A 12,389-nucleotide genomic window follows, 5' to 3' on the forward strand; every position below is an offset into this window, starting at 1 on the left:
ACTTATTACCCCCTCTGCTTCTTTACCTCTGTAAACTTGTAGAGCTAGTTATTTTTCGTTATTCCCCCCTCTGCATCTTTACCTCTGTAAACTTGTAGAGCTAGTTATTTTTCGATAATGACCCAGCAACCAAACAAATAACGAGCCAGCAACAGCCTGAATCCTCGATAGTGCAATGGGTTGAGAAGCTGTTCTGTTTCGGTACTACTTTTGCGACTGAAAAGTTCCGAACGCTCTGTACGTACGAAGTATACATCTCTGGAGCAAACAATACAAACATACCGCATTTAAATTAACAACTACAGGCCTGAACACATGAATCTCCATATAAAATCCATGAGTTAGGTTGTTTTCTGAGTCTAGATCTGCCGTGCACACACCGTTCTTCACAAGCAAATTCCCAAGGCAAGTAACTCATACTCTGGCGACAAGAGTAGTTCCCCTTCTTTTAACGCAGTTTCTTCGACAACACTGACTGCAATCCGACGGTCAGTTTTCAACAATATTTCATTTTATAAACAGATCACACGCAACCAAATGCACACATCTCATCAATTTAAACAACATAAAGCGGTTTCATACACTATTTTCCCCAGAAAACTGAACTTCATACAGTAATTAACGTTGGAACACGGGTGCAAAAGTTCGTCTGCTAGTCCCATTTGACGAAAGAACATTTACTTAGCGATACTAAAACATAAACAGAACACACAATATCTGCCTTTACCGCCACAGCAGAATAACAGCATATCTGTGTACTTGATTTTAGTCCAAAACAGGGAAACTGAAAAGAAGTGTTAACAGAATGGAATGATTTGCACGGAACTATACAACCGCGCATTAATCGATCGCCTGCGCAGGTTGACTGGTTGAGTGATTCGGATTCGATCAAACTTTCGCACAAAAACTCCTGTTTTTTTGGAATAACTGAAGAAAGGAGGAATAAAGAGGTTACACACCTCGTCTCAGTGATTATTAAAAATAATGGTCTCAGTTCGCGGTCATGAAAAAGCTCGCTGAAGCTCGCATTTTTCATGATCCGCTAACTTCGACCATTATTTTTAATAATCACTGAGACTCGGCATGTAACCTCTACATAATGACCCATAAGCAACCAAACAAATAACGAGCCAGCAACAGTCTGAATCCTCGGTTGAGAAGCTGTTCTGTTTTGGTACTACTTTTGCGACTGAAAAGTTCCGAACGCTCTATACGTACGAAATATACATCTCTGGAGCAAACAATACAAACATACCGCATTTAAATTAACAACTACAGGCCTGAACACATGAATCTCCATATAAAATCCATGAGTTAGGTTGTTTTCTGAGTCTAGATCTGCCGTGTACACACCGTTCATCACAAGCAAATTCCCAAGGCAAGTAACTCATACTCTTGCCGACAAGAGTAGTTCCCCTTCTTTTAACGCAGTTTCTTCGACAACACTGACTGCAATCCGACGGTCAGTTTTCAACAATATTTCATTTTATAAACAGATCACACGCAACCAAATGCACACATCTCATCAATTTAAACAACATAAAGCGGTTCCATACACTATTTTCCCCAGAAAACTGAACTTCATACAGTAATTAACGTTGGAACACGGGTGCAAAAGTTCGTCTGCTAGTCCCATTTGACGAAAGAACATTTTCCTAAACGATACTAAAACATAAACAGAACACACAATATCTGCCTTTACCGCCACAGCAGAATAACAGCATATCTGTGTACTTGATTTTAGTCTAAAACAGGGAAACTGACAAGAAGTGTTAACAGAATGGAATGATTTGCACGGAACTATACAACCGCGCATTAATCGATCGCCTGCGCAGGTTGACTGGTTGAGTGATTCGGATTCGATCAAACTTTCGCACAAAAACTCCTGTTTTCTTTGAATAACTGAAGAAAGGAGGAATAAAGAGGTTACACACCTCGTCTCAGTGATTATTAAAAATAATGGTCTCAGTTCGCGGTCATGAAAAAGCTCGCTGAAGCTCGCATTTTTCATGATCCGCCAACTTCGACCATTATTTTTAATAATCACTGAGACTCCGCATGTAACCTCTACGAACAAGTCGCGTAAGGCGAAAATACAACATTTAGTCAAGTAGCTGTCGAACTCACAGAATGAAACTGAACGCAACGCAACGCAGCAAGACCGTATACTCGTAGCATCGTCACTCCACCGCCCGTGGCAAAGGCAGTGCCCGTGGAATTGACAAGAAGAGCGGGGTATTCGTTGCGCTGAGAAGGATAGCACGCTTTTCTGTACCTCTCTTCGTTTTAACTTTCTGAGCGTGTTTTTAATCCAAACATATCATATCTATATGTTTTTGGAATCAGGAACCGACAAGGAATAAGATGAAAGTGTTTTTAAATTGATTTCGAAAAAAAAAATTTGATAATAATTTTTATATATTTAATTTTCAGAGCTTGTTTTTAATCCGAATATAACATATTTAAATGTTTTTGGAATCAGCAAATGATGGAGAATAAGATAAACGTAAATTTGGATCGTTTTATAAATTTTTATTTTTTTTTTACAATTTTCCGATTTTTAATGACCAAAGTCATTAATTAATTTTTAAGCCACCAAGCTGAAATGCAATACCGAAGTCCGGGCTTTGTCGAAGATTACTTGACCAAAATTTCAACCAATTTGGTTAAAAAATGAGGGCGTGACAGTGCCGCCTCAACTTTCACGAAAAGCCGGATATGACGTCATCAAAGACATTTATCAAAAAAATGAAAAAAACGTTCGGGGATTTCATACCCAGGAACTCTCATGTCAAATTTCATAAAGATCGGTCCAGTAGTTTAGTCTGAATCGCTCTACACACACACACACACAGACACACACACAGACACACGCACATACACCACGACCCTCGTTTCGATTCCCCCTCGATGTTAAAATATTTAGTCAAAACTTGACTAAATATAAAAACCGTAGAGAGAGAGAGAGAGAGAGAGAGAGAGAGAGAGAGAGAGAGGGTGCACCGAGAGAGAGAGAGAGAGAGAGAGAGAGAGAGAGAGAGAGAGAGAGAAAAAGAAAAAGAGAGAGAAAGAGAGACAGAGAGAGAGACAGGAGACAAGTTTCTCACAGGTCATCATGCCTTCTTTCTTTGCGATTGAAGATACATTTTGATTGCTAATTATCATCTTTCTTACACTTTTGAAGAAAGTTTTAAAGGGATTGGAATTCAAAACAAAGGGCGTTTGACTCATACATAGCATTGCCTTCTTTGAACTGCACAGACGTTTGTGTGTTCAACAGCATCACAGATGAGAAAAGTTCAGTCAACTGGGCAGGGGTGGGTTGAAGAGTGGCATATTTGAAAGAAGAGAGGAAGTGCACCAGAGAAAAAATATATGCGTCAGTAGTTCCAGGAAGGCATTATGCCACACACATTCCAAGCAAACGTGAGCCGAGTGAGATGATGAATAAACAAGTCGCGTAAGGCGAAAATACAATATTTAGTCAAGTAGCTGTCGAACTAACAGAATGAAACTGAACGCAATGCCATTTTTCAGCAAGACCGTATACTCGTAGCATCGTCAGTCCACCGCTCATGGCAAAGGCAGTGAAATTGACAAGAAGAGCGGGGTAGTAGTTGCGCTAAGAAGGATAGCACGCTTTTCTGTACCTCTCTTTGTTTTAACTTTCTGAGCGTGTTTTTAATCCAAACATATCATATCTATATGTTTTTGGAATCAGGAACCGACAAGGAATAAGATGAAAGTGTTTTTAAATTGATTTGGACAATTTAATTTTGATAATAATTTTTATATATTTAATTTTCAGAGCTTGTTTTTAATCCGAATATAACATATTTATATGTTTTTGGAATCAGCAAATGATGGAGAATAAGAAAAACGTAAATTTGGATCGTTTTATAAATTTTTATTTTTTTTTACAATTTTCCGATTTTTAATGACCAAAGTCATTAATTAATTTTTAAGCCACCAAGCTGAAATGCAATACCGAACCCCGGGCTTCGTCGAAGATTACTTGACCAAAATTTGAACCAATTTGGTTGAAAAATGAGGGCGTGACAGTGCCGCCTCAACTTTCACGAAAAGCCGGATATGACGTCATCAAAGACATTTATCAAAAAAATGAAAAAAACGTTCGGGGATTTCATACCCAGGAACTCTCATGTCAAATTTCATAAAGATCGGTCCAGTAGTTTAGTCTGAATCGCTCTACACACACACACACACACACACACGCACATACACACGCACACACGCACACACGCACGCACACACACCACGACCCTCGTTTCGATTCCCCCTCGATGTTAAAATATTTAGTCAAAACTTGACTAAATATAAAAAACATGTATCCTTGTGTGAAATTGTTCATAATGCATTGGGACACATTTTGAAAAACTGTAGCAGAACTTATAGAAACGCACAAAATATGCTGGTATGTGGACATATTTGGACGAGAAAGATGGACGGAGGATCTGCAAGAGCACAGTAATGAGGAGCCCGTTTAGACCTCAGTAAAATGTTCATTTGGTATTCACATTTGACAGACAAAAGTTCATTACATTGCCCTGGTGTTTGTTTTGGGGTGGAGTTGAAGAAAAGGGCAGTGAAGCTAAGGCCAAACAAAAGCATGTTGGTTTAGGGTAACGTGACCAAAAAAGGTAGGTCGTTTTTATATTTTGTCAAGTTTTGACTAAATATTTTAATATCGAGGGGGAATCGAAACGAGGGTCGTGGTGTATGTGCGTGTGTGTGTCTGTGTGTCTGTGTGTGTGTGTTACTTCCCTTAGTATCGGTAAGGTTCGCAACATGTGCCAACATTTTTTGTTTTTGTTTTTTGGAGAAATGAAAATAACCGTTTTAGGGTCGGCGGGCAAAAAATAGGGTCGGTCGGGTTACCCTAAACCAACATATATTTTTGTTTGGCCTAAACTGATGCAACGTAAATTTGGAAACATACAGCTAATCACATATTATAGGTATGACCACCAACCAATCTAGATACAAACGCATGATAACTAGGAAGGCGCTAATTCAGATGAGGAAATATTTCCTGTGATACCCAGTTGCTAGTATCATATAGTAGCTAAAATATGATGCTTGGAAAAGACACAGATTCGAGATCGTTAACACAACACTGCCGTTGTTTTACAGTTACACATCAAAAGCAAAAATCTAGGAACAAGTAGGTGGCAATGAAAAGTTATACTTTGATGCAGCACATATCACATGATATAGACCTTATCATTACTCTTCTTTTCTCCATCCATCCCATCCGCCCCTGGCTAAAAATCTTAACAAAATCTTACAACGACTATACTCATCAGGCTAAACGTGAAAAGAGAAACATGTCCTGTGATGTCCTTTCATATTGCTGATATCAAAGTGTTGAATCGACCAAAGTTCAAGTAAAGAAACGGGTAGTAAAAGCGAATCTTAATAAATGTGGCAAAAAGTGTGCTTTAATGGGAAACAGATTTCTGCTCAATTTGAGTACGGTCCAACTTAGGTAACAGGAAGTAAAAGCATTACAGTGTTAGACTTTGAACGGAGGTTTGGGAGAGAGAGAAGGAGAGAGAGAGAGAAAGAGAGAGAGAGGGAGGGAGAGAGAGAAGGAGAGAGAGAGAGAGAGAGAGAGAGAGAGAGAGAGAGAGAGAGAGAGAGAGAGAGAGAGAGAGAGAGAGAGAGAGAGAGAGAGAGAGAGAGAGAGAGAGAGTGAGAGAGAGACAAAGTGAGTGAGCGAGCGAGTGAGCAAGACAGAGAGAGAGAGAGAGATAGAGACACGCACACACACACATACACACACACACACACACACACACATACACAGACATACATATACACACACAAACCAGAAGGAGTGAGAGCGAGAGAAAAAATGAGAAAGAGAAAGTCGTCAGTAAGTAGTGGTATTGACACGTAGCGATGACACGTAGCGCTAAAATATGTAGTGCTGTCGACACGTAGTGATAAAGAACGAATGATAGCGACTCATAGACAAATTATTTGTAGCACTAATCAACGTAGCGATAGCGGCACGTAGCACAAATAACACGTAGGACAAATGACACGTAGCACACATGACACGTAGCGCTAGCGATACGCACCCGTGTACTTTTGTGTTTTTGTGCCTGAAGAAGACCCTTAGGTCGAAACGTCGCTGTTATTCGTTCCGTGTTCGTCATTTTAACGTGAGTACATTGCTTTTTGGTCTCTTTATGATATAAACCACCTGTGAATTGGACAATATTGTTATCTCATGGATGGTCTCTCTGGCGTGTGTAGAATAATTAGAAATTATTTTTACCTCTCAATTTGGTCAGTTGACAGTTCAAAATCGCTGTCAATGTAATAAAACTTATCCTTTCACTTAAAATTATGTTCTCAGTAGGCAGATACACCTATGTTTTGCAGTCCTCTTTCTTGTTCTTTTTCGTTCTTTCTTTCTGTTTTTGGTTGTTGTTTGTTTGTTTGTTTGCTTGCGTGTGTGTGTGTGTGTGTGTGTGTGTGTGTGTGTGTGTGTGTGTGTGTGTGTGTGTGTGTGTGTGTGTGTGTGTGAGTGTTTGTGTGTGTGTGTTTGTGTGTGTGTGTGTGTGTGTGTGCCGGTGTGGTTGTGTGTGTGTGTGTGTGTGTGTGTGTATGTGTGTGTGGTTGTGTGTGTGTGTGTGTGTGTGTGTGTGTGTGTGTGTGTGTGTGTGTTTGTTTGTGTTTTTGTATGTTGTAAATCGGACAAGAAAACTAATAACCGCTATACTGACAATTCAATGAACAAAATGACAAAAGCCGCATTTTGTTTATTGTTCACCTAACAGGCAGAAACTGTCACTTAAAATGATTGTGTGATCTATTTGAAATGAAATTTGAAATCAGACAGATAGAGGAAAGCTGGACCGAGGACCCTTCAGCAAAACCTAGTCAATGGTAAACAGATATTTATTTTTATTTTTCATTACTTGTTGCTATCATATATATGTTTCAAATCACCATTTCAGTCATTAACTTCTTGTTGTTTACACAAATAATAACGATTACATTTGTTATAGCAATTTCGTCACAGGTGAAAAATGTTGAGCTCAATCTGATCTGCTCAATGTCACGGTCTGTATCAATCATGACAATGTTGACAGTATTATGCTAATGATTAACGACGTGAAATCTGAGTCTTTGGTTTGTGTTTGTTTGTGTATTTGTTTGTTTGTGTGTTTGCCTTTTTGTTTACTTGTATGTTTTTTTTTAACCCAAACAAAACAAAAATGATTAGTTATTGGAACGTTTATTTTTTGACAAAACAAAACATTCACGAGAACGTCAACCTAATGGTCTTTGCAGTGAAAATACATACAAATAATGATGAAACCAAAAATCTAAATATGCTTTACAGACCAGGCGTGTTTCGGCCACAAGATGGTGAGAGAAGAAAGGCTTTTGGAACGTTAGCGGTGTCTCTGTTTTTTTGGATTTTCTTTTTCATTGATTGACCTGGTCTTCCTTTTAAACTTGTTTGATTTCTTTGTTTTGTTATTTGTTTGTTTGTTTGTTTGTTTGTTTGTTTGTTTGTTTGTTTTCCTTTGTGAAAGTTGAGGCGGCACTCTCACACCCTCATTTTTTGATAAAATTGATTGCAATGTTGGTCGAGCAATCTTCAACAAAGCCTGGACTATGGGATTGCATTTCCGTTTGGAAGCTTAAAACTGAATTATAATGAGTTTGGTCATAACAAAGTTGTGCATCGTGTATATAAGTTTGACGTTTGACGATATTGAAGATGACAGCAAACATCTACCCCAAACAGCGTCAATCTTTATTCTTCCTCCTTACAGGAATCGTACGAACTAAAACCCGAACAGCAACAGGGCTGTAACGAACAGCAGCCGATGACGTCACAGCTACTCGCAACACTGCAGCCGACCAATTATGTTCCAGCAAGTCCGCAGGACTACTACCAGCCACCCCAAGTGTTGCAGCAACCGACGTATCAGCACAATACCGTAGTGGTCACTCAGCAACAAGCGCCACGAGTGGTCAGCTCGAGAGACTGGACTTCTGGACTCTATGGCTGTTTTGATGATGTCGGGATATGTAAGTCTTTGGCACCGGTTCATGTTCTATTGTTAGGTTGCTGGGTTGGTGTTCTTCTTCTTGCTTATTGTTGTTGTTATGTGTGTTGTTTTTATATATCTTCTAATGAATATAGCAAAAATAGATGTAATTTCTTATCCTTATAGGAATTAATTTATAGAAGTTTCTGAGAGTGGGTAGATAAGAAACACCCGGCCGAAGTCGGGGGATGACTGCTAGAATAATTGATGTATATATTGATAGCTAGATAAAAACAAGGAGTCCTGGGCTAATAAGGGGCATGAAGCGAAACTGGGTGGGCAGTTGCGGGGTCGGAATGGTTAAAATGTCAATCAATCAGACCCCGCGGGTGGTTCGCACTCTGATTGGTAGGACCTAGTTCTGTTTTGTGCACCTTAGCCCAGGGCTCCCTGATATACTTGGCTGACAACGGTATAAAGGCGAATGTGAGGTTAGGGGTTACGCAGCTTAAATAAAGGTCTGTTCTTTTGGTATGGGGCTAACCAGCTTTTACTTTTACTTCTTTTCCCTCTTGCTTTCTCCGTGTAAAGACTGCATGCTTTAAACTTCTTGTTTTACATTCTACAGGTTTTGGTGTTATCTGCTGCTACGACTACGCCTCGTTTGAGGTCGTCAGAGACACGGGAGAGAACCCCTGCTTGCCTTGCTGTCTGCTAAGCTGGCTTACCGCCCTTCGGGCCACAGTTAGGACACAGCTTGGGATTCAGGTATTCTGTGTGTGTGTGTGTGTGTGTGTGCAGGGCCGGACCAAATGAGTTGTAAGGGGGGGGGGGTTCCTCCTTTGGGGGGGAGCAAATCAGCGAAGTGGCGAAGCCACAAGCGCGCCTGCTTTGCAGGCGCGCGAACTAGGGGGGTCCGGGGGCATGCTCCCCCGGAAAATTTTTGAAAAACGGTTAAAATCTGTGCAATCTGGTGCATTCTGGGCCTTGTTTTGAGGGTTAAGAGCAGCATTGTTTTGGTGCTAAAACTAGTAAAAAAAAAACAACACTCAAAGCAAGGTACATGCTTTTTCCAGGGGTGGGGTTCCGGAACCCCTGGAACCCCCCCCCTGGGTCCGGCCCTGGTGTGTGTGTGTGTGTGTGTGTGTGTGTGTGTGTGTGTGTGTGTGTGTGTGTGTGTGTGTGTGTGTGTGTTTGTTCTTGTCTGTCTATCAGATGTCGCGTGATTTAATATTTGCCCATGTATCCACATATCTCAGTTTTTTTGTCTTGGCGGGTCATTATAACGCATTGGCATTGCAAGCACAGATTGCAAGTATGCATGCACGACGGTAGTCTCGACCAGTGCTAGTGTTCCCCCTTTCCCCGAGTACTTTCAGTGTCACAAAATCACACGATGTATGACACACCGTATCAGTTTGGTTCCATTTTTTGGACAGTTACACATCAGGCAATAAGAAGCTGGTCTAGTCACAGTCTTAGCTGTAATAAAGAAATCCCTGCGCCTTGAATATGCGCGCGATATAAATTGCATTAAAAAATTTTAAAAAATAAATAAATCCCTGCGCTTAGAACTGTACCCACGGAATAGGCGCGATATAAGCCTCATATTGATTGATTGCTTGATTGATAATATATACCCGGCATGCAGTCACTGTGGTTTCAAATGTGATGTAAAATGTCTAAGAGAAGCACACGATGGTAAGTAAAGGCTACTATGAGTTGGTAGTTACTGTCTGTTTTCCAGGGTTCTATCTGCAATGACTGCCTTGTGGACACATGCTGTCACTGCTGCGCCCTTTGTCAGCTGAAGCGGGAGGTCAAGTTCGCCAAGCAGAACGGGCTGATGTGAACATCTGACACTTTTAGTGGACTTCTATTCACTCCACCGAACGGTGTGACGCCGTCATCTTTAAAAGCGGACAAACACTCAAGTCCTTAATGGCTAAAAACCGTAGGACTTTTAATATTAATCAAGTTTACTACTACCGTCATCTTGGCCCTGCCGTCATATTACCCCCTCGATTTATACTCGAGACTGAAATGTTGTTTCCTGGTAAAATTATTTAAGGACGAAAAGCATGTCAGTTTCTTGCATGTGAAATTTAATAAATTTCACCCCAAAAAATCGATTTCTTCGAAAACGTGTTACGTCCCTTGAATGAGAAGGGAAACATTTTAGGATGAATCAAATTTCTAAGTTAAATACAAAAAACTGGTTGGACAAATTTGGCCCCATGAATGTAAGGTACCCAAGGTCGCTCATCAGTACTATCGAAGGGTGTTTTTTTGTTCAGTGTAGAGTTTATACAAGATCAACGAGGCCGAGAATCGTAATATGACGGCGGGGCCAAGATGACGGCGTCACAACGGCGTCAGTCAACTTGCACAACATGGTTACACTTACAGTCACTCACTTACTTGAATGGAGCATCATGAACATTATAGGTTGGGTTGAGTAGAACAATGATCGTATTAATCTGTGGCAAATGCACTATTTTGGTCATAAAAGACACATTTATGCACCAATCCATTTGACTCGGTTAGAAATCATTTTATTTGTTGGGACTGAACACACACAAACATGTACTTTTTGGAATCTCGACCATTAATTGGCCTCTGACTTCACATGGCCCAAATAAGAGAATTAAACATGAGGATGAACGTCGCTTGTTCTTTTCAATGCTTGTCATTCTCTCAGGTGCCAGGAGAAAGGTTCCGTACAACTCTCGCTTACTCCATTTCACATGTCGTACGCATAAAGAGCGATTACTTCCCTTTGGTTATTTGGTATCTGATACATTGGTTGTTTTCGTCCCTGGCAAACGTCCTGTCACACAAACACACGTTGCCCTACATCTTCACATTCTCTTGCACGGCCCTGCTTCGCATTCTTTTGAACGCTTTTTGTCAATTTCTCTTCTGAAATCAGTGACAGATCCAAAATTCGATGATCACGAAATCATGTTACGAAAGTGATGACATTTTTTTTTAGTTTTTTTTTAAACATTATTTGTTGATCAATTTCTTTTTCTGAAAATAGTGACAGATCTAAAATTGCATAATCACGTGATCATGGGACGAAATGGTTTTGTTTTTTGTTTTAGCCTGTTTGTTTTTTCCCTATCTTCTTCTTCTTCTTCTCAGTTCTGCGTTCGTGGGCTGAAACTCCCACGTGCACTCGTGTTTTTGCACGAGTGGAATTTTACGTGTATGACCGTTTTTACCCCGCCATTTAGGCAGCCATGCGCCGCTTTCGGAGGAACTGCATGCTGGGTATTTTCGTGTTTCTATAACCCACCGAACTCTGACATGGACTGGATCTTTTCCGTGCGCACTTGGTCTTGTGCTTGCGTGTACACACGAAGGGGGATAAGCCACTAGCAGGTTTGCACATAAGTTGACCTGGGAGATCGGAAAAATCTCCACACTTAACCCACCAGGCGGCCGCGGCCGGGAGTCGAACCCTCGACCTTCCGATTAAGAGGCCGACGTCTTACCACCCCGCCACAGCGCCCTTTTCCCCATCGAATTGACGCTGTTCCGGCCAAATTGTTTTGTGCTGAGCTGAGCAACACGATTGACCAATAGGACAGGAAGGAGTTCTCTTGTTATCGATGTCACAACATGCACTATATAAATATGATGTCATTAGAAAATACGCAATCTATAACTACAGCAATCTTTAATCTGCGTTATACCCTTTGTAGGGAACACCGCTTGCTCAGTTTTGCACTGTTTATTTGTGTGTGTGTGTGTGTGTGTGTGTGTGTGTGTGTGTGTGTGTGTGTGTGTGTGTGTGTGTGTGTGTGTGTGTGTGACATACCCGCTCGGAGTCGCAGACTCAAAAGAATTAACTTTCTTTGTCTGTGGGTACAGAGATTGTCTCTAAAACCAAAAGTTGCTTCATCAAAAGAGAAAGAATTCTTTTGACTGTAGAGTCCTTTTTTAAGGGTGGTTCTCTCCCTTGGATCATGAAAAAGCAGCTTTCAGATCGGCGGAACTTCAAACTTCAAAGGCATACGAAAAGCTTAAATTTGTCAAACCTTTAAAGCATATACAGTATTAATAAAAGTGGCGGTTATTATCTGTCAGATTTACATTTGACAAACATGCCTTTCGGCTTATTTACAGCAAAGCAGTAGGGCAAGTCTAACTGATTACAGTCACTGACTCAGTTCAGTGCCGTTGAAAAACAGCGCCATTGGACGAATACTCACAATTATGATATCATATATATCTCTAAATAGTAACAACATTAATTATGCTAATAGTAATCATACTAATAATAGGCATAATACTAATACTAATAATACTATACTACTACTACTACGCCGGTACTACTACCAC

At 40.5% G+C, this 12,389-nt stretch overlaps 2 protein-coding genes across 3 annotated transcripts in view; one reads left to right on the forward strand and one right to left on the reverse strand.

Moving 5' to 3' along the window:
- Positions 1–12,389, reverse strand: part of LOC138980018 (cytochrome P450 2F5-like) — a 426,282-nt gene that overhangs the window by 219,460 nt on the left and 194,433 nt on the right. The gene's annotated exons all lie outside the window — the stretch shown is intronic.
- On the forward strand, positions 6,789–10,696 carry LOC138980025 (placenta-specific gene 8 protein-like). Its single transcript, XM_070352815.1, has 4 exons — positions 6,789–6,921; positions 7,821–8,079; positions 8,668–8,807; positions 9,787–10,696. The coding sequence occupies exons 1-4, from the start codon at positions 6,919–6,921 to the stop codon at positions 9,889–9,891; spliced, it is 507 nt and encodes a 168-aa protein (XP_070208916.1). The 5' UTR covers positions 6,789–6,918; the 3' UTR covers positions 9,892–10,696.

Source organism: Littorina saxatilis, linkage group LG11, assembly GCF_037325665.1.
Source record: "Littorina saxatilis isolate snail1 linkage group LG11, US_GU_Lsax_2.0, whole genome shotgun sequence".
NCBI lineage: Eukaryota > Metazoa > Mollusca > Gastropoda > Littorinimorpha > Littorinidae > Littorina > Littorina saxatilis.